The sequence below is a fragment of the Mytilus galloprovincialis genome, chromosome 10, assembly GCF_965363235.1.
Source record: "Mytilus galloprovincialis chromosome 10, xbMytGall1.hap1.1, whole genome shotgun sequence".
Lineage (NCBI taxonomy): Eukaryota > Metazoa > Mollusca > Bivalvia > Mytilida > Mytilidae > Mytilus > Mytilus galloprovincialis.
Genome location: NC_134847.1, coordinates 28,818,476 through 28,842,369, shown reverse-complemented (window position 1 = coordinate 28,842,369; position 23,894 = coordinate 28,818,476). Strand labels below are relative to the sequence as shown.

Here is a 23,894-nt window from a genome sequence, read left to right as displayed (position 1 = left end):
TGACGTGAGCTCCCTTTCTTTTTTACTATTTTACAATAACTTGTGTTATGGATCTATCTAAAATTGTACTACAAGGTTCCATACCACACAGGGAAGGCTGGGATTGAGTTTGGTGGTAATTATTCCAAGAAGGGAGGGGGTGGCGATTCAAATTATTTTTGCAAATTTTTCGAAATATCTCAAAAAGAAATCTCCAATTGCACAGTATTGCACAAAAGATTTTTAATACCTTTGACCACATTTATTTTGTGTCGGAAACCTATATTATTTCAAAATTTTTATCACAATCCAAATTTAGACCGTATCAAGCTTTAATATTGTATCCAAACTTGCCCCAACTGTTCAGGGTTCAGAGGCGTTAGATATCAAAGGAACATTTGGGAAAGATGGACGACATGTGGATGATTTCTGTCGTCACATGTGAAATAAATAACGATTTCAAATAGGACTTCACACATCTACGTTCAGTGACAAGTTTAATGCATATTCAGAACTAGAACATATGAATTTGACTCTGCTTTGTAAAAACCCGACAGGCGGAGCCGGATAAATACTTATATGAAATGAGATGTTTGATGAATTATTTATACATGTAGTATAGAAGACTATAATAGTTATGACGTTGCATGCATGTGATATGAGAAAACTGTAAGTTGAAACTTATTGTTCTTATTTACAACCCTCTTTTGAACAGAAAACTACAGATTCCGATAGTATAAGCTAACATGCTGGTACTCTTGGTCTATATGTACCCCCCCCCCCCCCCCGAAAATATACGCTGAACCCTACATACCGCATCGCGGCGATACGCTGCCAAAGTTGTGCCATTTCATGACCACTTTCGGCTATTTTTTTGCCATACATTTTGTCCATTTCGAGTAGCATTTTCATTTTTGCACTTAAGGTCAAGATGAGTCCATAATATTTTTGGAAATTTAGAATTCAATTAAATATTGAACATATACATCAGAAAATTAAAAAAAAAATTATATGTCACCGACTTCGTTATCGAGAAAATGGTCGGAGAGGATGAAATTCCAACGTTCTTAGTGTTGATTATGCATGATGATTATGTGTTTTGTATTGGTAGATCCTTTTTATCATAATGGTCTGGATAGTGGGTCATTCATTTGTTAATGTTTATTTTGTTTTTCCAATATTTTTTATTCTTTATATTTTAGCACCTCATCATTCAATCTTTTTTTTGCCTTTTATTCTGCAGTATTTGCCCATTATTTTGTATTCCGCAGGCAAACCCCAATACAATCTAGAAACTCGCTAGTACAACATATCAGTTGTAAAAAATATGATATGTCCATTATCATTTCTCCTGCTTTAGTGGAACATCCCTTCGAGCGTTCGCTTTTTCATAAATTAGCAACCTTTACGGTGGAATCGAAAACGGCGACGTCATAATACAGTTACGACACTATGGCGGCGCCGAGAGCGATGCGTATAAACAATAGTTTGATTTCCCTTTAACTAAGATATGCAACTATAGATAACATGTATTTTAGATACAATATACCATGATCTGGCACATTCATTCATTCTTATCTGCACGGCTGAATCCATATTATTGGCTATCATGGAACCGCCAATCAAACTTTTTTATCTTTCTACTGTTAATTGGGACTTCATCCAAAAACGGATTTATAAACCTATACTATATGGGCACAAAATCAGCATGGAAAAGATGGTTTATATTACACATTCATATTGGTATCCCCAAATAAAAAGCTTACACCATAAAGCATTTAAACATACGTAAGGTTTAAAAATTATTTCTTTTAAAGGTTAATTTCACACTCAAATCTTTAAAACAAGGTTATTATTACATTTGGAGTAAGGTAGTCAACACCACATAACAATACGAGGTCAGTAATACTTCTGTCATTCTAGTAGGCATACTAAGACACACAGATTCAGCTGTTTGGTGATGCTATATAAAATTGAGAATAACATCTCGGAACTTATAACAATGACACTTCCAATTTTAAAGTCAATATGTTATTTACTGCATTCATGATAACTACGATCTACGTATACTCTCTAATGCTAGACATCTGGTTATAAAATGAGTGAAATTTTTTCTTCAATTCGACAGTGTTTATAATTAATTTTGGCTTTACTGCTAATAATATGCAAGTTAAAAATATAATAATAGCTTTTACAAATGCCTGTTTACTTATAACATATAAATTCCAGTTCAAACTCTGGATTTACCAGGTACTCGTTTTGTTTTACCTGCTATATTTAAAGCTGTTTTCCGAACTTGGTGACATTCTACAATATTTACATTCTATTTCAAAAAGACGAATCGTTCATTTTTGAAAACTTTCTGTGAATGCCTGTTTCCATCAGGTAGTACAATGTCAGGTTCAGTCCAGTAGTGCCATGAAAGCTTTTTTCATTAATCAGTAGAATGTCTAGATTATCCCGTTAGCTTCATGAGCACCTTTTTTTTTTATTGTTTTCTAGATCGTACGGTTTAATATATACATTCAATGAACGCCTTTTTTTGTCAATGAATAGAATGTCTGGTTTAGCCTATAGGCTCTATACACGCCTGTTTTTATCAGTGGGTAAATTATCGGGTTTAGCCAACGAGGTCCATGAACGTCTGTTTTCATAATTGAGCAAAATGTCCAGTAAAGCTCATAAGCTCCATGAACACCTGTTTTCATCAATGAGTAGAATGTCCGGTTCAGCCCATTAGTTCTATGAACTCCTGTTTTCATCAGTGAGAAGATTGTTCCACTAGCCACTAGAAGACTTATTATTTTATCGCCATTCTTCGTTTTGTGTGTCTGAATTATTTTGTGTATTTCTAAATTAGTAGCTTGATTAGATATTGTGTAATTTGTATCTCCTAATTCTCAATATCAGATATATGAAATATCGGCAGGAACTGGTGTATGAGGAATATATTTCCAAAGACTTATATACATGTAAGACAATGTATTTAAAACACATGCTAATTTTTTTTTTTCAAATCCAATATCGATTTTACCTTCATGTTTTTTCGTGTTTATTTAACATGAAGGTAACATGTAATCGTGCTACTTGGATCATTTGCAGAACTAAGGGATCGCTAGCATGTCTATACATGCATTCCTTCCTAGATGTACTGTACATGCAGTAGTTCCAAATATTGTACTAATGCTTATCAGATTGAAAAAATATCTAATGTTCGTCCATCTTCCTTCTTACTATAATCATGCCTTGTGTATTTGCAAATGTTAATTTTTTTAAGATTTACTAGTTAATTTTATGACTTGAGAAGTTTAAGGTCTATCTCTGCTGAAATAAAGAATAAATGCACAAATAACGTCATTCTCATATGCAGATAATGCATCTATGATATTCATCAATATAATTGGAAAGATGTGTATGATTTTGCTATTTTATAGTATTTTGAACCAATTGGGTTTTTTACGGCAACATTTGTTTTTCAAATTCAAGTACAAATATGTACTTAAATGTTTAACCATTTGAACAGGCTTTAAGAATGTCACACTAGAAATTAATAAAGACGGGAGTTAAAGGAAATGGAAATTATGAAATGTAACAATAGGGTTTATACCATCAGCCCTGTAGTCAGCACTTCAGTTTTGCCATGAAATAGCATTGATATCGTTATATGTTAAAACCAACTGTTTTTTAAAAGCTATGGATTGTTTAAAATACAAGTAAGTAATTGGCAAAATCATTCGAACTGTGGGTCCTTAAACCTCTTGAACTTTGTATTTAACTGTCCTTTTCTACTTGTTTTATTCGAGCGCCACTGATGAGTATTTTGAAGTCTGGTGAACAAATTAAAACCTGATATCTATAATGGGTTTTTATTATAAAGACTGTTTTATAATAACACATTAATACCAAAAAGACAATTTTTAAACACTGAAACTGCAAAACGACAAGAAAGACAAATCGTGCATATCTAGTTTGCATTAACTGTCTCAGCCTAGTGGTAATTTCGGTAGGACAGCCAGGATATTTGTTTTGAATGTATCATAAGAAGTAATATATAAGTTAAATTGCGAATATGAATGCATTAAAGTCAAACAAACACGAATTGAAGTTAGTCTTACCTAGCTAATATCCTTGAAATAAATTTCTTTCCTTTCCTTATTTCCACAAACTTACATTCTGTCATTCGTTTAACGTGCTCAAGCCAAGGATCACAGTCATGTATCCATGGTTCTAGCTGGCAATTACAGTAATGACACACTACTTTTAGTTTTTCTCCTGCAATGCATTCTACAAAAAGAAAGATAATTTGACCTCATTATCACGCATTATCGTCGTCGTCGTCATCATTATCATAGTTTTATGTATGTCTTCTATGTATAAGGAAAAAAGTAGTATTACATTTTCCCAGCAATATGTTGGCCTTATGTGTAACCAAGAGACAGGTGAAGGAAGTCAACGTAGGAGCGATGTGATTAGATGTAAGGGTGCAATATTATTTTATCTATCTGTGAAGAACTGCAGTAAATTTATTGAGAAAATACATTTTAAAACCCATTGAAATATTTTCTAATTATTCGAAAAAACTTCCAATATTTCGTAAATTTGATGTGGAATTACGGTCGGCATGGATGACATAAACAAAATGCGTACGTAGTTGGTCGTGATACTATTTGGCTCAATTTTTAAATAGATTGATAAAGTACTAACACCACGCATAACTGTATTTTTATTATAAAAAGTGGTTAATTTAGAAAATGTTAGTAATGTTGCCGATGGCACAATAATTGCTACCTTATATTTCAAATGTAAATAACTATGTTAACACAGATGATCATAACTATCAAAACGAATTACTCTTCCTCTTTGGTATATCCAAGTTCTTAGATTTTGTTACTATCAATTACTGATCAACAATTAATTAATAAACAATTTGATAGAAAAAATGAATACATTGTATATGTAAACTAAGCATGAAATTGATCGTTTTACTCTTTAAAACTCTTTTCTGCGCACCGACTGTCGAAAAGGGTGGTTATCCTTTAAGGAATTTGCTTATTATTACATAAAAATATGTTTGATTTATTTCTGAAAAGTTTTTCTATATATAAAAATAAATTACAATGTGTGTTGTATGATCTTTTGGAATAAAAAAAAATGTATGTTTGCATTACAACATAAACCTAGAAAGAAACCAGCTTTTGCAAGTGGTTCAGCCTTTTTACTCCATTTATACTCATCCGACAATTGAAATGTTTTGATTCTGTTTGCTTCGTCTTCCATTGATGGCTTTAAGGGTTTGTAAATCTGTAATATAGTAAAAGATAGATACCATATATAATATATTTTTTATTTAATTGATATGCGCTGAATACAGTTTATATTGCAAGTGATACATGTACATCTTCAAATAGCTTACTTATAAGCATGTTTCCTCAAATTAAAACTTGTATGTCATAACATTTTATGATGAAAAGAATTTGACGGGCATATTATGGTATTTTGGCAAATACATTTTAATTCGAAAAGTTTATCTGTTTAATTCGTTAGTCATGTATTATTATTTGCGAACTGTTTCCGATGTATGTAGTCAAGCGTAGTATTATCGAGGCAAATTGTTTAGGGAGTGGGAATGTTTTTTTTTTATCCAGATCGAGACAACCATGGATATAAAATTTGCTACTTCTATGGAATGCATGCAATATTCCTGCTTTAGAATAATGGGTCACAGTAGTGTTACAAGTGTTCATATTATCTGAGAGTTTCGATTAAGTACAAACATAATTTTTTTTATCAAACTTAGCTTATGTGTTTTGTCTATCATGTGTATAGAGAGACAACAAGCCATTTTGTTTTTGTTTGTTGACATGTTCTTATAATGTGTCACCAATTATGTCTGTGTTGTGCTCAAACGTTGTTGTCAATAAACATTGATAAAACAGAATATTATGCGACTGTTATACAAGTGAGAGGTTTAAATGGCTATAAAATCAGGTTAAATCCACCATTTTCTACATAAGGAATTCACTGTATCAAGTCAGGAATTTGACAATTATTTTAACTCGTTGATGTTTTTGATTTTGTGAATTTGCCATAAGTTCAATAAAGGTAACAGACTATACCGTTGTTCAAAATTCATAAATCGTTTCAAGAAAAAACAAATCAGGGTTACAGAATAAAACTGAGGGAAACTCGTCAAATATAAGAGGAGAACAACGACACAACAGAAACAGTTAAGGGACTTTCCGTCTTGAATTTTCGTTAAAGTTCAATATTTTGGTATTTTACTTTTTACATTTACTCATCCTTATAATCATGTTATATTTGCCACTGGAAAATATATACTACATCATCGATTTCCTCATCAATATACACACATAGTCAGATTGCTGATCATGAAATCTTTAAACTATTTGGAATGAGTATTTCTACGTTTCTTAACATTCTCGGCTTTCAAAGGTAATGATTTTGGCGATCTCGATGAAGGAAAAAAGAGTTTGTTAGTTTCTATTACTATATATATCACTGAGTTCATACCACTGATAATTGATAGTATATATCATAGGGTACCATCAGTTCACATGTCAATGCTGTGGTACTGACATGATTTCTTGTATATGTTTTGGCATCAATTCACCGTTAATAAATCAAGTCAATATTTGTTTAAACTAAGATTCCTGTCTGTTAGGTTTAGTTGACCTCGGAAAAAACTGTGCATGTTTTCAATTGGTTTTATAGCTCATCACGTTTATGGCGTTTCTACTTATTTGAATCTCCCCGGTTTTTTATTATATAGATTCAGCTTTCGTGGAGAAAATTAATACAGAAAATGTCATTGGACGAACGAAATTCAATACGTGTTTTTTTTCTTTACCTTTCTCCATTCGGTCTGTATATCCCTTATATATTTCAGGCCTTTTGACTTTTTCAGAAACAAGCACACAGGACAGTATTTAGCATGGACTTTCCAAGGATCTTCGTCTTTTTCCCATTCTGCAACCCAAAGTCCACAACAAAAACAAACAGTATAGTCTGACCAACCTGCAGTAATACATGTATTAGGAATTTTCTTTGATATGAATCAGTTGAATTTACTTGATATAATGATTCATCTCTTTATTCGATGCATAAATAGATATTCTGAATCAAATATTGCACCAAATGTATGCAGCAGTTAGATCTTGGTTTCTATTATATATTTAAATAACTATTCTTGGTGTCATTTTCCAGAAAAATTGACTTTTTTCTTCATTTTACCTTATGTGGAGGACAAAAATATAACAACAACAACTAGATCAGAGAGGTAAAGAGAATGCTTATTTTTTAGGTTTCTACAGATGATCTCTTATTTCTCTTTAAACAAAATGTGCAATGATTTTCACATGAAACTGACTTTGATTTTTTTTTTAAATTTAGAAATACTGCGCTTCCAAAGTTACCAATACTAATTATAGCTATAAAACAACGTTTATTCCATCATTTTTAAGGAAATGCATGAGGGTTTGGATGGGGTCAAATGATTAAAGAATAATGCCCTTAGAGAATAACGGGCAAACAAAATGAAGATTAGAGAAATGCGTGGTCTAATTTTTTGAAGATTAGAGAAAAAAGGGGTTAATTTTTTGAAGATTAGAGTAAAAAGGGGTGAAAATTAAATGTTTACAGAATAACAGACCCCCCACCATCTAGACCGTCATTCATGTTCCAGGTTAGTTATATGACAGTTGTTTTTCCATTCGTTTTATGTGTCTGAGCTTTTAATTTTGCTATTTTCAAAGGACTTTTCGTTATGAATTTCCCTATGAGTTCGGTATTTATGCTGTTTTACTTTTTGGTAAGATAAGTCAATTCATCATAATTTGTGGACTCGGTGAAACGTCCAATGGCAAAAAGAATTGAAAGATGACTCGGAAAAAATACACAATATGTAAAAATGTATCGTGGAAAAATGCTGCGAGGCATACGGCGATGAATATAGTGTATGTGATGATAAAAATAAAGATAAGAACAACTGGTTAAAAGTTTTATTTAATCATCGCATTTTCCTTTGAAAAACTTAAAACAGATTGCGCGCAACATTTTCAACCACCTTTACTTTCTTCGATGTTTTTGTTAGTAGAGTTTATTTATTAATATATTATCCTGTTCGTTCGCCATAGATTTTATTGAAAAAAATATGGGTCATGTTAAACGATCAAAAATAATTATTGTTTTACTTTTTTCGTTTGCCTTGTCATTTTTTTTACTGATTAATAATGGTGCTTCACATTTGTTAAACTAAAAGTTTTTCATTTTCGATAGTATACTATTTAACTATATGTTATAGCATTACCTTTATAGAAAAATCCTGCATTAACCAGTCTTGTGTATGATTGGATGTCGCCATACTGCCATTTGCCAAACGAAGAAACACGTTCATACGAATTTTCATACTTCGGATACAAATAATCTCTATTATATAAGACATTATTCACGTTGAACTGAGTTTGTGACTTAGCAAGTTCACAATGAGGACTCATATTATAATGTGCCTCAGATGGCGTCTTTTCTCCCATCCATTCAAGATATGATGTCCTAGTTTCACACGTTTCGCAGTAAAGTAAGTCTAATTTTCCAGTATATTTAAACCCTGCTTGCAAAATTTGGTTTACTTCTCCATATATCCATTTCGTAAGTGAACGTTGTCTTTCAAAGGGACTGCTCATTTTAATTGTTCTTCTTGTGTAAATGCCATCATTTCGAAGTGCGGGTACCTTTGAGAAACTACTTCCATATCTATCGGTATCGTTTGCAAACTCAGTGTTATTTCTGTAATAAGTTTCTGGTTCGTTTTTACTATTAGAACTTGTTTCTTTTTCCCCAACCGTTTTTGTTTCAATTATAGAATTGATTTTTGATTGATTTCGTATACACTTATCTTCCTTCGAACATTTTCGAATTCGTTTTGCATGATTTTTTGTTCTTGTGTGAAATTATTGCTGATTCTTTATAAAATAATCTAAGAACAGTTGTATTGCTAATTTCCGTCGATAACGCTTAAAAATGAGATAAAAGCATTTCTTTATTGAATGTCTTAAAATATTTTCAACACGGTGTTGAATTATCTTCAATTTGACAAAATGTTTTAAAAGAGAATACTGACTTTTATTTGGATATTTCTTTCCAAAATGATTCATATTTAAATATTTGCTGATTTATAAAACCAAAAACCACAATCGACTTTAACATCCGGCTGATTACTAAAGTAATTATTATGACTTTGCGAATCATTTTCATACTCCTTGTCATACAAATTACCTTTCATTCTAAAGTCCATTTTGGGTAGCAAAAACTTTATATCTAATATATGTTTTGTAGAGGTGGTCGTTGACAGGATAGACCTCGTTCTAATAATCTATATTTCTGATTCAGCGTTCTTTTATTATATTCCATACTGAAAATAAATGTTATCAAAGCAATTGTTTCAATAAAAACAGAAATAATTGATTATATAGACATAAGAAGATGAAGCATAAATTAAAGCCAATAACACAATTCTCCATCCAAGGAGCAATTTATAAAAGTAAACCATTATAGGTCAAATTACGGCCTTCAACACCGAACATCAAGCTATAAAGGGCTCCAAAATACTCCTAGTGTAAAACCATTCAAATGGGAAAACTAACGGTCTTAATCTACATTAAAAATGAGATAATTTGAATAATAACCCATCATACCATTTACATGTACAAGATCCATGTAGTAAATTTTTAACTTGAATGATAAAGAATGAAGATATTTAGTATGGTTGCCAATGAGAGAACTGGCAGTCACATACATTTATGTAAACAGTCAGCATAAAGCATTCATCGTTTAGAAAATATTGTAGTGATAAAATCTTAATCACAGGTGTCAAGGAGACAACTGCCCATCACATACATTTATGTAAACAGTCAGCATAAAGCATTCATTATCTAGAAAGAAACAAACTTTTAGAGTAATGAAATCTCAATCACCAGTTCTCTGTTAGCAGAGTCAACATTTCTAGATCATTGATTTTTTTTTATATATTTTTTCTTATTTTGAAAGCCTACCTTTCTTTAAATAAAAAAAAAAGATATTAAAAAAATTTCAACCTGTCAATTAGTTTATAAGGTATATACCTTATAAGTCAGTCATTTCCGACCCCAGTGATACTTCTATCATGTTTCATCTGAAAGAAAAGAAAAAATGTCACATAACTTGACATGCACAAGCTTTATAGTTCTTCTTGTATTTGTAAATATTTCATTAATTGCAATCAATACTAGAAATACTGTAATAATTTTTATTATCATTATTATTGTTTTAATTATTATTTCCATTATTATTAGTAGTTGTAGTAGTATTATAATTTTTATGATAATTATCATTATTATTATGATTATTATGATTATTATTATTATTATTATTATTATTATTATTATTATTATTATTATTATTATTATTATTATTATTATTATCATTATCATTATTATTATTATTATTATTATTATTATTATTATTATTATTATTATTATTATTATTATCTTTAATATTATCATTATCATTATCAATATTATTATTATTATTATTATTACTATCATTATCAATATTAGTATTACTATTAATATTATTATTATTATTATGGTCGCTTTTAGAATGTTCCTCCAATAACAGTTTTGTTTTTGTGCAAGTTGGATTGAAGGCTTTGAAATGTTTTGGTTTTTTTTTTTTGTACTTTCGATATCAATTTTGTTCTATGTGCATTGACTACACTAATTTATATTCTGCTCAATATTTTACTTTCAATATATCAAGTGTTTGTCATGTTATTATATGTTGGTTTCATGCGAACAAAAATCGTATGCAATTTCGATTTCCTATAAACTTACTTTCGTTCAGCAAAGTTAGTCATCTGACAAGAAATTGTGTCACGTGATTAACTTGAATAAACCAAACATAGCATATATTTTCAAAATATTGGTAATCATTATTATTTTACTACAATACAGTTTATTGCAAAACGATCAAAACGGAATTTCTTACCTTTTAAACACATAATACAAAAGTCATGTTATTACATGTAAATGTGTCGATATTAAAAAATGTTTAAATATAGGATTGGAAATTTCCACTTGTATTAATAGCTACGTCCTTTAACACTCCGTTTATGATTTAAAACGTATTTCCGCAGTATGGCCGATATAAACTCAAAGTAGGTGAAATGAGTAGACTGATTTTTTTCGTTCAATATAGAATTTAATTAAAATATAAGGAAACTTTACAGTAACCTTAGAGTAACCATAATCAACATATTTGAAACGAGATACTAATAATATGTGTCGGTACAGTATGTTAATTCAAAACGTTTAATAGACGTGTTTGTCTCGACAGATGTTTATTTCCGTTTAAACTTGTCAAGCGAGTTAACATTCCACCTATTATATTTTTTGTAGGTTTCCTTTTGTTGTATGTTCTATACTTAGAATAAATGTATCAATCTCAATAAGACATGGGGTAGACCAGGGTTTGAATGATGATTATGGTTGATCCAGGGGGTTCACTTCAAATTATTTGTTACAAGAGGATGTGCCAAAAATATGGGTCATAATATTGCAAGATTTAATATAAAAGTGACTCTTTTTGATAACATTCTATATTAAAGAGCATTTATGTTTGATAACCATATATTGATTTAGGGTGTGTATGAATTACATATCAAAAATAGATATATTATTTAGAATCTTTGGTTATAAATGGTCAATTATCATATTAAATCTAATCAGTTTATTTGCAAGTTCATCTTTCAAATAGTTCGCTAAATGAACCCCGGAAATTTGTCTCCTAACTTGTATATAAGTATAGGTAATTCATTCTTTAATATAATTTAGCTATAGGTTCTGAATTTCAGTGAAAGTTCTATTAAAATGGGTACATTCTTTAAGGAAAAAAGGCACACCCCTCGGAGTTATTACTGGTATTTCTATCTTCTTAAATACTTCTTTATATTATATATGTCGTTCACTATCAACGTACTTCATTTGGAAGGGTTTATGACTTAGTTGACCACAAGTTCGAGTGTGATCATTTTAGTCTGGTCCCTGAATGCATTTCGACTAAATAAATTCAAAATACTACCTTTTATATACAGTAATTGACTTTACTACTTTTTATAATATTTAAACGTCATTACAACGGCGGAATTTATAGTCCTATACACGAATTATCCATGTGGTGTTCAAAATAAGACTAAAATTACAAAAAATAATTGCATTTTATAAGACTTATGCTCAAAACCATATCAGGTTATTTGAAAATACAGATCAATAATTACTTCTCTGACCAATTGCCAATACATTTACATTGTACAGTACAATATTTGTTAAGGTTTAAAACGGTTTTATATTTATATTAAATAGTCCATGACGAAAACTAAAGTATATCTATCTATATTTCTTTAAGCTCCTTTGCAAAATTATTTTGATTCAAAGTGCGGACTTTTAAGTAAATGTAAACTTAATTTATTTAACCTTTTCTGGTTCATTCCAGCACGAAAAATAATATCTCCGTCATCGTTGTCTTAATAATAAGTATAAATAAGCATGCTTATATCAATGTATGTTGAAACGAAACTGCTTTTCGCCTTTGTTCAACCCGTGGAAACGTTTACCAGGTTTCCCATATAAATGTGGTGAGTAATGAATGCGTAATGTCTTTGCCCCAAGGTATAATATTGGTGCGGATAAGAATGATATTCCCTTTTGGAATTATGTATCTTGGGCGATTTCCTAAAGTTGCGTCCCTCTGGGGGCTAGTCCTCAGTATATTGTTTAATTTTATGCAATGTTTCTCTCTTTGACATATATGGATTTTATTTGTATATTTGAAACTGATTGTGTTTTGACTTTTATTTACTTATACTACACGTATGTTGATTTTCAGCTAATATAGAACTGTTTAACGTAACGGCAATAAATGATGCTCAAAAGCAGCCATAACTGTTATATGTGTAAACATTTCGATGTAAAGATTTGCTTTCTTTATATTTCTAACAGTTTCCAAGATAAGAGGAAAATGTTAACCATTTGTCTGTGTACAAAGTTATATCTGTTAACAAACTAGGAATTTTTGAAAAACTAAGGCTTTTCTACCTCAGGAATAGATTACCTTAGCTGTATTTCCAAAAAAATTATGAATTTTTGGTCCTCAATGCTCTTCAACTCCATACTCTATTTGGCCTTTAAAACATTTTTTTTATACAAGCGTCTTTTGTAGACGAAACGCGCGTCTGGCGTAAATATAAAATTTTAGTCCTTGTATATATGATGACTTAATTATAACAGCTGTATTTATTACATATAGCATGTATTTCAATTGTGATTAAGATTATAACACAATGTAGACGAATTTTCCCCATATTTTGGACATTTGTACCACTTACGTCTGTTGGTTTTGTTCATATATTGTTGCCAATATAATGAAATTTGGTTTGACTGTCATACAAGTGAGAGGTTTAGCTAGCTTTAAAACCAGGTATAATCCACCATTTTCTACATAAGGAAATGCCTGTACCAAGTCCGGAAGATGACAGTTTTTTTTATATTAAATTGATGTGTTTGAGATTTTTTTTTTTGTCATTTGGTACGGGACTTGCTGATTTAAATATTTCTTGTATTTCGGTATTTCTATTATTTTATTCTTTATTCTGTTAAGAAAAATGACAATAGAACTTGTCCGTCAGTTCCTATGTGTGCTAGCATTCAAATTATTTTTTAGAGTTTATTGGCATACGTAACTGGTTTTCAAATGTCCATGGAGAATGCTTTAATTTTGGTTGCTTTTGTAATTTTCCTTCAAATACAAATTTCTTTTGTGCATTGCAATTTTTATGGTATACGCAACAATTTTTTGAACTAATACCATTTAAAGATATGTTTGGTGTTTTTATTAGTCGTGTAGCCATATTATTTTGTTTATGTTTCTTCTTAATTTATTTTAAATTTTACATTACTGATTACAGAAGGCAGACTGTTCACAATAATGAAGCCAGTACTTGTCCAAATTATGAGAGTATATCTATTTCAGCTCAAAGTAAGTATTTCGTTATTTAAAGCATCACATTGGATATTATCAACCAAAAGGGATATAGTTTAAATCTGATGAACATTTAAAATTTACATTTCTGAACGTGAAACAGTTAAACATGTATTAATGGATTTATTAATTAGTGGTACTTATATCATTGAATATAGCAAAAGTGGGAGTCCGTATACACCTAATGAAAATGTTTAAGGTCATTGATATGTCTTTTTTCTAGATGTTCAAACAACAGTTTTACTGGTTATTATTGATACAATATCTTCATTTTAGGTCCAGTCACTGTAAAATCGTTTTATCAGACGCTATGTGGATATTTTGCAACTGCTAAAATCTTTGTTTATCCAGATATTGAAATAGTTCAGGAAGGAGACAAGATAGGTTTTATCACATATACAGGTAATAAAACTATTTTTTTTAGAATAATTCCATATGTTCTAGTAGATGGTAAAACATATCACACCGATTGCAACTAAAAATTATTTTTCCGTCGAAAAAAATAATAGACGTACAAATACAAAGAAAATCGAATGACACATCTCTAGATGACAGCCTTACACAGTACAGGAATATAATGTAACAAATGTAATCAATATAAAAGATACAATAAACACCTACATAGTGCAGTCACCAACTACAGGAATATCACCATTCTTTTAAGATAGTTATCAAAGGTACCAGGATTATAATTTAGTACGCCAGACGCGCGTTTCATCTACACAAGACTCACCAGTGACGCTCAAATCAAACTATGTATAAAGCCAAACAAGTACAAAGTTGAAGAGCATTGAGGACAAGAAAACAAGAGACTCCAAATTACTTGGAATCAAGGTAAACATGAGATAAATTCTACAGGGAGCTGGCAGCGTTTATAGCATGGCCATACTGTTTTTATGTTAGAAAAATACATATACTTGCAAAGAGAGATCCATGTCTAACACAAATGAACTAAAAAAACACCAACCTCAACTCGCATCAACAAATTATCATAGTTACCATAATGATAATAGTAGAACTAGCGCTTGAGATTTTTTTATGAATACTTTAAAGACTTAAATGATTCCCTTTACATGGCTTTCAGTCATTGATGTCATTTTGTTGTCGCCTAATTGAAAGGTACCCAACTTCTCATTTAAAATTTTAAATGACTTGCATATCTACAAAAACTTGAATGCAATTTATTCGTTATTATGTTTCCCCTTGGTTTGTGCTTTGATAGCCCATGTTGCCGATTATTTAGTTTATACCTATGTAAATACAATACAGAGGTCACCATGGTAAATTCATGCACACACGTTCATTTAATCTATAAAGAGATTAACTCCTAACTATCCAAGTGCCTGTTTATACATTTATTTTGGGCATTTTTTAACATTATTAGTGCCTTATGTTATTGATTTTGTTTTTACATTAGATCATATGTATTCGTTCATTGCATGTTCACTTGTGTTGATATGTCTTTTGATTGAGTTAAGCCATTTCAATTGATATTTTGTATTGTGTCTTCAATGTTGTGATGTTACACTGTTGGTTCAGATAAGGGTGAAGGTTGGTACCTTTTAAATTTTTTTAAACCCGCTGCAATTGTTTGCATCTGTCCTAAGTCAGGAATCTGATGCTCAGTAGTTGTCGTTTGTTGATGTGGTTCACAAGTGTTTCCAGTTTTTCGTTTTTTGTATAGATTTGACCGTTGGTTCCCTTGTTTGAAAGGTGGAACATTAATCATTGTTGGGGCCATATACAGCTTGCTGTTCAGTGTGAGCCAAGGCACCGTGTTGAAGACCGTACTTTGACCTTTAAAGATTAACTTTTATAATTTGTGACTTGGATGGAGAGTTGTCTCATTGACACTCATACCACATCTTCTTATATCTATTTATAACATGAACGTTGAAAAGTATAGTGGGATTCAAAGAAAGTTGAAATTGACCGAAAGAAAATGGAAAAATGAATGAGGTCAGAATATAATAGTGTAATGATTTCATCAATGATCGGATGATATTTTCTGCAGTCGTAAATTTCAATATCCTTCGGATTTGACATGAACCTTATGAAGGTACCGTCCTTTATTAAAATATATTAAATACATCTATTCTGTTGATTTATAATCATATCCTCTCATTTCTATCATTATTATATGTATTAATTTTCTTATTTGTTACCAGCATACGGATTCTACTGAACTTTTTCTTGTCTACTTACGTATGTATTTGAATACTCGGGATTCGAACAATTGAAGATCATTATTAATATGGAGACTACAGCATTTCAAGAATGGATTTTAACGTAACATTTTTAAAGACTTAAAATGACATTATTAGTCTCCCTTATATTTGTTAACGTCATACTATTGTTAACGTCCATCAATTGTTTTATATTATACTTATGTATACAAGTCACATTACCTGAATATATGTGAATAAACTCATCATAGATACCAGGACTAAATTTTGTATATACGCCAGACGCGAAAGCAGTGAAAGTACTAATAAAAGGGATGAGATGAAGCCGTTATTTTTTTTAATAATTTTCTTATATGTTACCAGCATATGGATTCTATTTAACGTTTTCTTATATTCATTTCTATACATGTAGTTATACATTCACAGATGGTGAAGGCAGATCAAAAATTAAGATTAGTCTGCCGGTAAATGCTCTGCTGGAATATTTCACTAAAACAGAGAATCGAACGGAATTCTATGCGTATTTTGGTTGTGTTGCGGGTATGTTGTTCTATTTTTTACACAAAATAATATTATTGACCTAATATTTGTCACATTTGCATCTATTATTGTCACTTACAGTCAAGCAATGATGAATACTTATTTAATAAACACACAGAAAATAGTCCCAAATTTAAAAACTCTTATATATGAATTCCTCTTCACTACGCGTTGCAGCAAAAAATGAAAGCAGTTATAATGAAATAAAATTGAATATGGAAATGATAATGTGAAAACGAGACAGACAACAACTCTACCAAAAAGCAGATAACAGCCAAAAGCCACTAATGGGTCTTCCATGCAGTGAGAAAATCGTGCTTCAGCTGGCCTTTAAACAAAAAAGGCTTTATCATAACTAACATTAAAAGGATTTCGTTAGCAGGGTATGCTCCTTACAAAAAAAACTGCTCCAACAGAATTACGATAAAGAACCACTGAAATCAACATTACCTACCATTTACAACCACCATTACGAATTTGGTGGCTGATACGATCGATGTATCAGTGTCTCAATTCACTTGTTAAATGTGCCCACTGTCTTAAGATATCAGAACAGTCATCTAATCCATAAGTTTATCGATTGTGCCCCGTTCTTTATTGTTACATTTTGACTGAGCGAGGATTCGCATGGCGGGTATTGCATGCACAGCAGGAAATGCTTATCCTCACAACTATCGATTCAGGAAATATATATACAACGGTTAACTACTGTTGTCTTTATTTATAGAAGAATTATTGTATACTAGTACCTTAAATTGAGAATTGAAATTGGGAATGTGTCAAAGAGACAACAACTCGACCAAAGAGCAAAACAATTGTAGAAGGCCATCAATGTGTCTTCAACACAGCGACAAAATCTCGCACGCGGAAACGGTCTGCTGGCCCTTAAACTAAAAGTGTTTTAGTTCAGTAAAAATGGACGCTATATTAACTCTAAATCATGTAAATGACTTAAAACTAAAAAATCCTACAAGACTAAGAAAATCAAATGCTCCTGACTTGGGACAGGCGCAAAATACAGCGTGGTCAAACATGTTTAGTTAGATCTCAACCCTCCCCCGATACATCTAGCCAATGTAGATTGAACAAACACATAGCAATACGCACAATAAAACTCAGTTTTAAAGAAGTCCAAGTCCAATGTTTAAAGAAACTATACAAAAGATAATAATACATATATTAACAGGACTACTAGCAGATTGTGGTATTGCTTTGATAATTGGTTCACATGTTTTCAACAGCTTTTCGCAACCCGTTTTACAATGTATAATGATTTTTTTAATTTCTATGATGACATTGTTAAGCTTTGATTGCGTTGATCCAATTATCTTTGAAGTTGCCTTAAGTTTTGTGTTGTATGTTGTTTATCTATAAGTTGGATTTATGACACACAATTTTTTCAAGATGTTTCAAGAAATAGAAGAAAAAGCGATTTCAACCAAAAACCAACTTTGCAATTTTCTAACCAGACATGTCAGACAGATGCAGGTACGTTGTTTGTATGCATATATATACATATATAAGAACAAGTCTAAATTGAAAACAACGTTCAAACTTATGATTGCTTTGGATAATAACTGCAATTTTTATACATGTGCATGTAACAAATTTCGTTGCAGAGGGGTCTAAATACAAACCAAACAAAAACGCATTTGACTAGCAGGTCGAACAACTGATGTTCTGAAACCCTGCTGCTGACTGCCATTGACGATTGCCAAAAAAAAATAATCACAAAATGGATCACTATATTAATTTAAAACCAAGTAGAAAACAATAAACTTGCGGCAAAGATGGTAAACCATAACATTTGTTTTATTGTGTATATAACAAATCAAATGTAATACAACTTGATTTCCTTTGAACAAAAAAAATGTGGTTGTACCAATTTGTGATCGAAAGAAGTACCCATGGCACAACACACTACAGCACTAAGTTTAAGTTTACCATTTACGATTTAATTTGGTTAAGCTTACTTTTAGTAAATAGTTTCAGTTTGACTTGTGGCATAAGGCTTTATCGTCACTTTCAGCAACCGTGGATATATCACGGATGTCCATTTGTGTTTTTAGACTTGAATATTGCGGTATACCAAGAGGGAACCATCTGCTTTTGGCAAGACAAATTACAATCGTTTTGATTTAATGTACTCACAAAGAATAAATTTGAAATTTAGTACATATGTCATTATAAGGTATACTTGAACATGTTTAATATATAATGCAAAATTGAACCTACAATCTGCCAGTTAACTGTACATGAAAATAGATAGATTAAGCAGTATCTTTTAAAACCAAATCACAAAAATACCGAACGCCCAGGAAAATTCAAAGTCCATACGAATGGCAAAATCAATAGCTCAAACACATCAAACGAATGGGGAAAAAATTGTCATTTTCTTCTGTAAACAAATGGTGGATTAAACCTGGTTTTATAGCTAGCTAAAGCTCTCACTTATACTTTGCATAAAATTCTATTATATTGACAACGATGTATAAACAAAACAAACAACCATTATAGGTAAAAATGTCAAAAATGTGCATACAGCAGTCAACATTGTGTTATAATCTGAATCATACAAAACCAAACAAGTATGTAACTAAGAAACACAAAATGGAATGTCGACAAAGCACACTAGTAAAAATGAAAAACAACAATATAAAGATTTACCATAGGACAATATTACAATGACATGATGTATAAGTACAAAGCCACGTCATATGTAACAAGGAAACACTTAAGAGGCTGTCCAAGTAAATATCAGGCAAATCCTATGATATGGGTGGCACAACATAATTTTTTTCCCACTGAATTTTTGGTTCCAATGCAATGTTTATATCATACAAAGGATATATATGTCAAAGATATTTTTGAATCAATAGTGGATGGCTCAGAAAATGGTTTTAAAGTTCACTAACAATGCAACAAAATTTTGTACAAAATGAAGAGTTATCTCCCCTTTTCAATGAATTTTCAGTGCTTTCTATGTATTTTTTTTGTCTTTATTTGTTGCAGATAATAAAAAAACAAAATTTAACTTTGAGAAAGAATGAATTTATGATATGAAATAGATGAAAAAAATTTGAAAACAAAATATGTCATGTGCCATCCACTGCCTGGTTTTTCCATGGACACCCTCTTAAAGGGATATAGACCAAGCACGTTGAACTTAGCAAAAATGAAAAACAAGACTACAAACGTTTACCATGCACATAGTACAGAGCTACGTCAAATGAATATCATCAAAAACAGTTTAAGCAGTAAAAGTTATATTCATAAAGACAAATAAAGAAATAATATCGCGTAATTCAGATTATAAACAACTTCAGTTCCCATAATTTATATTTCCAAACCATCGTGTTTTATTTGTGAAGTTAATATGGATTATTTATCAACTTGGTCTTGGTATATTCTAAAGAAACTTTTTTAGAAAAAGGACGAGACGTTCTTTGACATACCACTAGTTCATCGATTTATTTATTTTTTGAAATCCATCCGAAATGTATAACACTTCATTCTACTTTTTCCATCTTTTCTAGATAATTTAAATTGTGAATTCTTAAAGATGAATGATCAATGGTCACCCTTTACACGCAAAGAAGACATTCATTCTTTAGTCGAAGGTATGCAATTTTTTGTCTTATTTCTGTGGAACTTGGTACAAACCTGTATTATACTATAAATTAAAATTGTTATCAGTGCATATACCTGCTTGAATAACGGTCATAGGACACTTCAATACTTGTTTGTATAAATAAAAGGACAGGGATGTTTTTGAAAACTCACCAGCTCATTTATTTTAGCTAGTAATTGTTTTAAACACTTATTTTGGGTATGCTGAGGAATATCATCAATAAAAATAAGATGTCGTATGATTGACAATGAGACAACTCTACACAAGAGACCAAATGACACAGAAATTAAAAACTTCAGGTCACCCTACGGCCTTCACTAATGAGCAAATACCATACCACAAAGTCAGCTATAGAAAGCCCCGAAATGACAAATGTAAAACAATTCAAACGAGAAAACTAACGGTCTAGTTTATGTACAAAAAATAACCGAAAAACATATGTAACACAAGAAATATTGTAAACATATCAACGTAAAGATGCCTTTTTATAATATTTTTTAAGTCTTAAAATCGTTATTACTCTCATATTTTTTTCTCGTTTTAGGTTACCCAAAAAATGAGGTAAAGTTGTTTTTTAAAAAGAATATGTCACTAGTATATAAATAAGTAACACATAAAACAAAGTATACCACAAGATTTCCCAAATTTGGCATGCATAATGTTCCGCCAAATATTAAACTATTTCTTGGGTCCTTCATACAATAACTTGCCGTACCAAAAGTATAAGAGAAATTTAGTTTCGGAAAATAACATTGAGTGGTACATGTATTTAGTAAATATAAAAGTTTTTGTATACAACATTGTTATTGTTTACATGTAGTAGAATGTATTGTATTGCATCATCACATATTGTGGTACTATGTCATAATGAGACAAAGTGATGTATGGGATTTATTTTATATTGTTTATAAAGACAATAAGCATAATACAGAAAAAAGAATCCCCTAATCCTAACTCGTTAGCCGCACAGAATAAGCGGGAAATGAATAAAACAATAAAATAATCGAACGAAGATATCAAACATTGTCATCTAGAGTTAATAACAGAACAATGTTGTTTTCTTCATTTTTCATACTTTATTGACAGTAATTTGTTTGATTTTTCAGGGACCATTTCATCGCGGAGCAAGTGTCGAAATAAAATCACAAAGCATAAAGAAATTTGTATTTAATGGACATACATCACTTCTCGAATCTGTTACATATTCGACATCCGATTCATTGCAAGAGAGAGACACATGTATTCTTTTTAGCTGGAAAAAAATCTATATTCACCACCTGCTATACGGAAAATAATAAAAGAGAACGTTACTGATGGCGATAATTTAAATATCTTATTGTTTTCGAGCAGAAAAGGGCAATTACGACTTGAGATTTTATCAAACGTCTTCAATAATACGGCATTTCAAGTAGCTGAAAATCTTCAAAATTTGAAAGAAGGTTGCAACGTAAGAAAACTTAAAGATATTATTCAACTGCCAGAATCTCAAGAACGGGCAGTCCAGCTATCCGATTTCTGCAAACATAAGAACACACAACAAAAAACAAAACGAAAAACAAAACGAAAAAATAGTAAAAATGTCAACAAAGATACTGTTCACAGCCAAAAGCCAGAAGATATGGAAGAATTGAATATTGAGAATGATGAACTATATAATTATAGCCAAGACAATGAATACAATAGAAAACAAATTTGTATACAAAACAACGTCATATCGAAAAATCTGCATAAAATAGATTTGAGTATGACAAATGACTTTTGTGAAAAACCTGATCTTAAAAAATCTAAAACTAAGGTACCTAGTCACAGGGTTGTTCCAACTAAAATGAGAAAAAGTAAAGTGAAAACACAAACAAAGCACCTGGAATGGAAAATATATTTGGTACCTGGAGAAGATGAACTTAGAAATTTAGTTTCCGATTATTTTGGAGACGATATGATACGCCAAGCTGTTTATGGGATGTTAGGGCCTGAGGTTGATCGCAGGTATAAAGCTTCATTTGAAAGACCTAATGTACCATGGCCGAGCATGCATCCACTATTACCGTACAAACTTCGATTTTTAGACGAAGACGAAGATCATAACCATACACTAAGTGACCCCTTCACAGGTGACAATAACAACCAACAAAAGGAAGATAACTCTACGGTTACCGAACAAGTTGATAGTTGTGAACAAAGTGATTGTAGTAATATTGAAATAGATGATGAATATTATTTAAACATAAGTGATACAGATGAAAATGATAACGACTGTGATCAAAGCAATTAGTGGTTCAATCAGAACAGAACACGTTTGGTGATATTAGTTGGCACTGTAATTTGCACTAGGTAGACACACTGTCATTTATTTATTGTGGTTTGTTAATGTAAACGGGAATTGTTGGTTACTTTAACATATTCTCTTTTAGATGAAGAATATTACAAAGTGAAGCAATAGTTTTTTTTATGTTTTCGCCTGGCAACAAAGTTGTGGTAGGCATACTATTATCATTACGCATCCATGCGAGTGTCTGTATTCAATGTGCTATGCGATGCATACATAACCATGATAGCTAGATATGGGCAATGTTTTGCTTATTTGATAGTTGAAATGGACGGTTCTTTTTCTGTTTTTTGTTTTTTTTTGTTTTAATCTAATGTATTTTTTCTCTATTCTTTATAAGTTTTGACTTTTATTTCCTATTCTATATATTAAAACACCCTATTATTCTCTTTTTGTATTCAACTCATTTGTTTTGTGTACTCTTGGTCTAATTTCTTTTCTGCATACCTGATCCAATGCCGTTTTATTTGAGTATTAACCATGTTGGCATATTTATAAATTACAGCAATGTAAAAAAGAATTAAAAAAAATCAAACGTTATAAATTAGTGGGACAAGTGAAACACAACTGTCATATGACTTGATACACGCATTTGTCGAATGAAATGATTGAAATTCTAATGGATTTGTGTGGACCATGCAATACATGTTAAACATAGTTTGTTTGTTTTTTGGTGTTTTTTATTTTGCCATGACATTATCAGGTGGGTTTTTTTTTTTATCCCTTTGGGTTTTTCGCTTCTTTTCTAAACATGTATTTGTGTCGTTTCACTTTGGCCTTTCGAGTTGCATGGCATGAGTTGTGTAAATATAAACTATTGATTGTGGTAAAATTTCTAAATTTTGTGGTTCCTAGATAATAGACAGAGAACCTTTAAAGTTGTGATTCAAATATTAATTAAATGTTATAGACCACTAAACAATGATCAATTTTGATTGTCTTTTTTTTTTTTTTACATTTTCTATTTCAGAGTTATGGATCTCGTTTGTTGAAAAAAATCAAAATATTGCGGTTCATGATTGATAAGTTCGATTTTTGTCGTTTACATGACTAATAATCAATTTTCGTCAGCTTCATTGCTGGTTTGTTAATGCAAAATTATGTTGATCAAATTGAATTTAAAACCATAATCATCCATTTAATC

General features: G+C 30.9%; 1 protein-coding gene and 1 long non-coding RNA gene across 5 annotated transcripts; one reads left to right on the top strand and one right to left on the bottom strand.

The window, feature by feature from the left end:
- Positions 1 to 1,528: 1,528 nt before the first annotated feature.
- On the bottom strand, positions 1,529 to 11,129 carry LOC143047334 (uncharacterized). Of its 3 annotated transcripts, XR_012969503.1 has the most exons (8): positions 11,020 to 11,127; positions 10,116 to 10,165; positions 9,271 to 9,406; positions 8,306 to 9,008; positions 6,848 to 7,014; positions 5,157 to 5,280; positions 4,095 to 4,263; positions 1,529 to 3,303 (listed from the first exon to the last, which is right to left on the bottom strand). It is a non-coding gene; the product is annotated as an uncharacterized LOC143047334 (long non-coding RNA). The 3 variants fall into 3 exon arrangements; XR_012969502.1 differs by having other exon boundaries at positions 1,529 to 3,300; positions 8,306 to 9,406; positions 11,020 to 11,129; XR_012969501.1 differs by having other exon boundaries at positions 8,306 to 9,406; positions 11,020 to 11,128.
- On the top strand, positions 11,075 to 22,861 carry LOC143047333 (uncharacterized). 2 transcript variants are annotated; one of them, XM_076220367.1, is made up of 8 exons: positions 11,080 to 11,188; positions 13,994 to 14,064; positions 14,344 to 14,469; positions 16,680 to 16,793; positions 18,198 to 18,281; positions 20,330 to 20,413; positions 20,969 to 20,985; positions 21,531 to 22,861. In XM_076220367.1, exons 1-8 carry the CDS (start codon positions 11,169 to 11,171, stop codon positions 21,717 to 21,719), a joined length of 705 nt encoding a protein of 234 aa, XP_076076482.1. In that variant the 5' UTR covers positions 11,080 to 11,168; the 3' UTR covers positions 21,720 to 22,861. The 2 variants fall into 2 exon arrangements, with proteins under 2 accessions (XP_076076483.1, XP_076076482.1); XM_076220368.1 differs by lacking the exon at positions 20,330 to 20,413 and having other exon boundaries at positions 11,075 to 11,188.
- Positions 22,862 to 23,894: the final 1,033 nt, after the last annotated feature.

Excerpts from the sequence above, each read along its gene's own strand:
- LOC143047333 (XM_076220367.1), top strand. The coding sequence starts at position 11,169 with ATGGCCGATATAAACTCAAA. Across the intron at positions 11,189-13,993 it reads ATGGCCGATATAAACTCAAA|AAGGCAGACTGTTCACAATA; the intron begins GTAGGTGAAATG and ends TACTGATTACAG. Across the intron at positions 14,065-14,343 it reads TATATCTATTTCAGCTCAAA|GTCCAGTCACTGTAAAATCG; the intron begins GTAAGTATTTCG and ends TCTTCATTTTAG.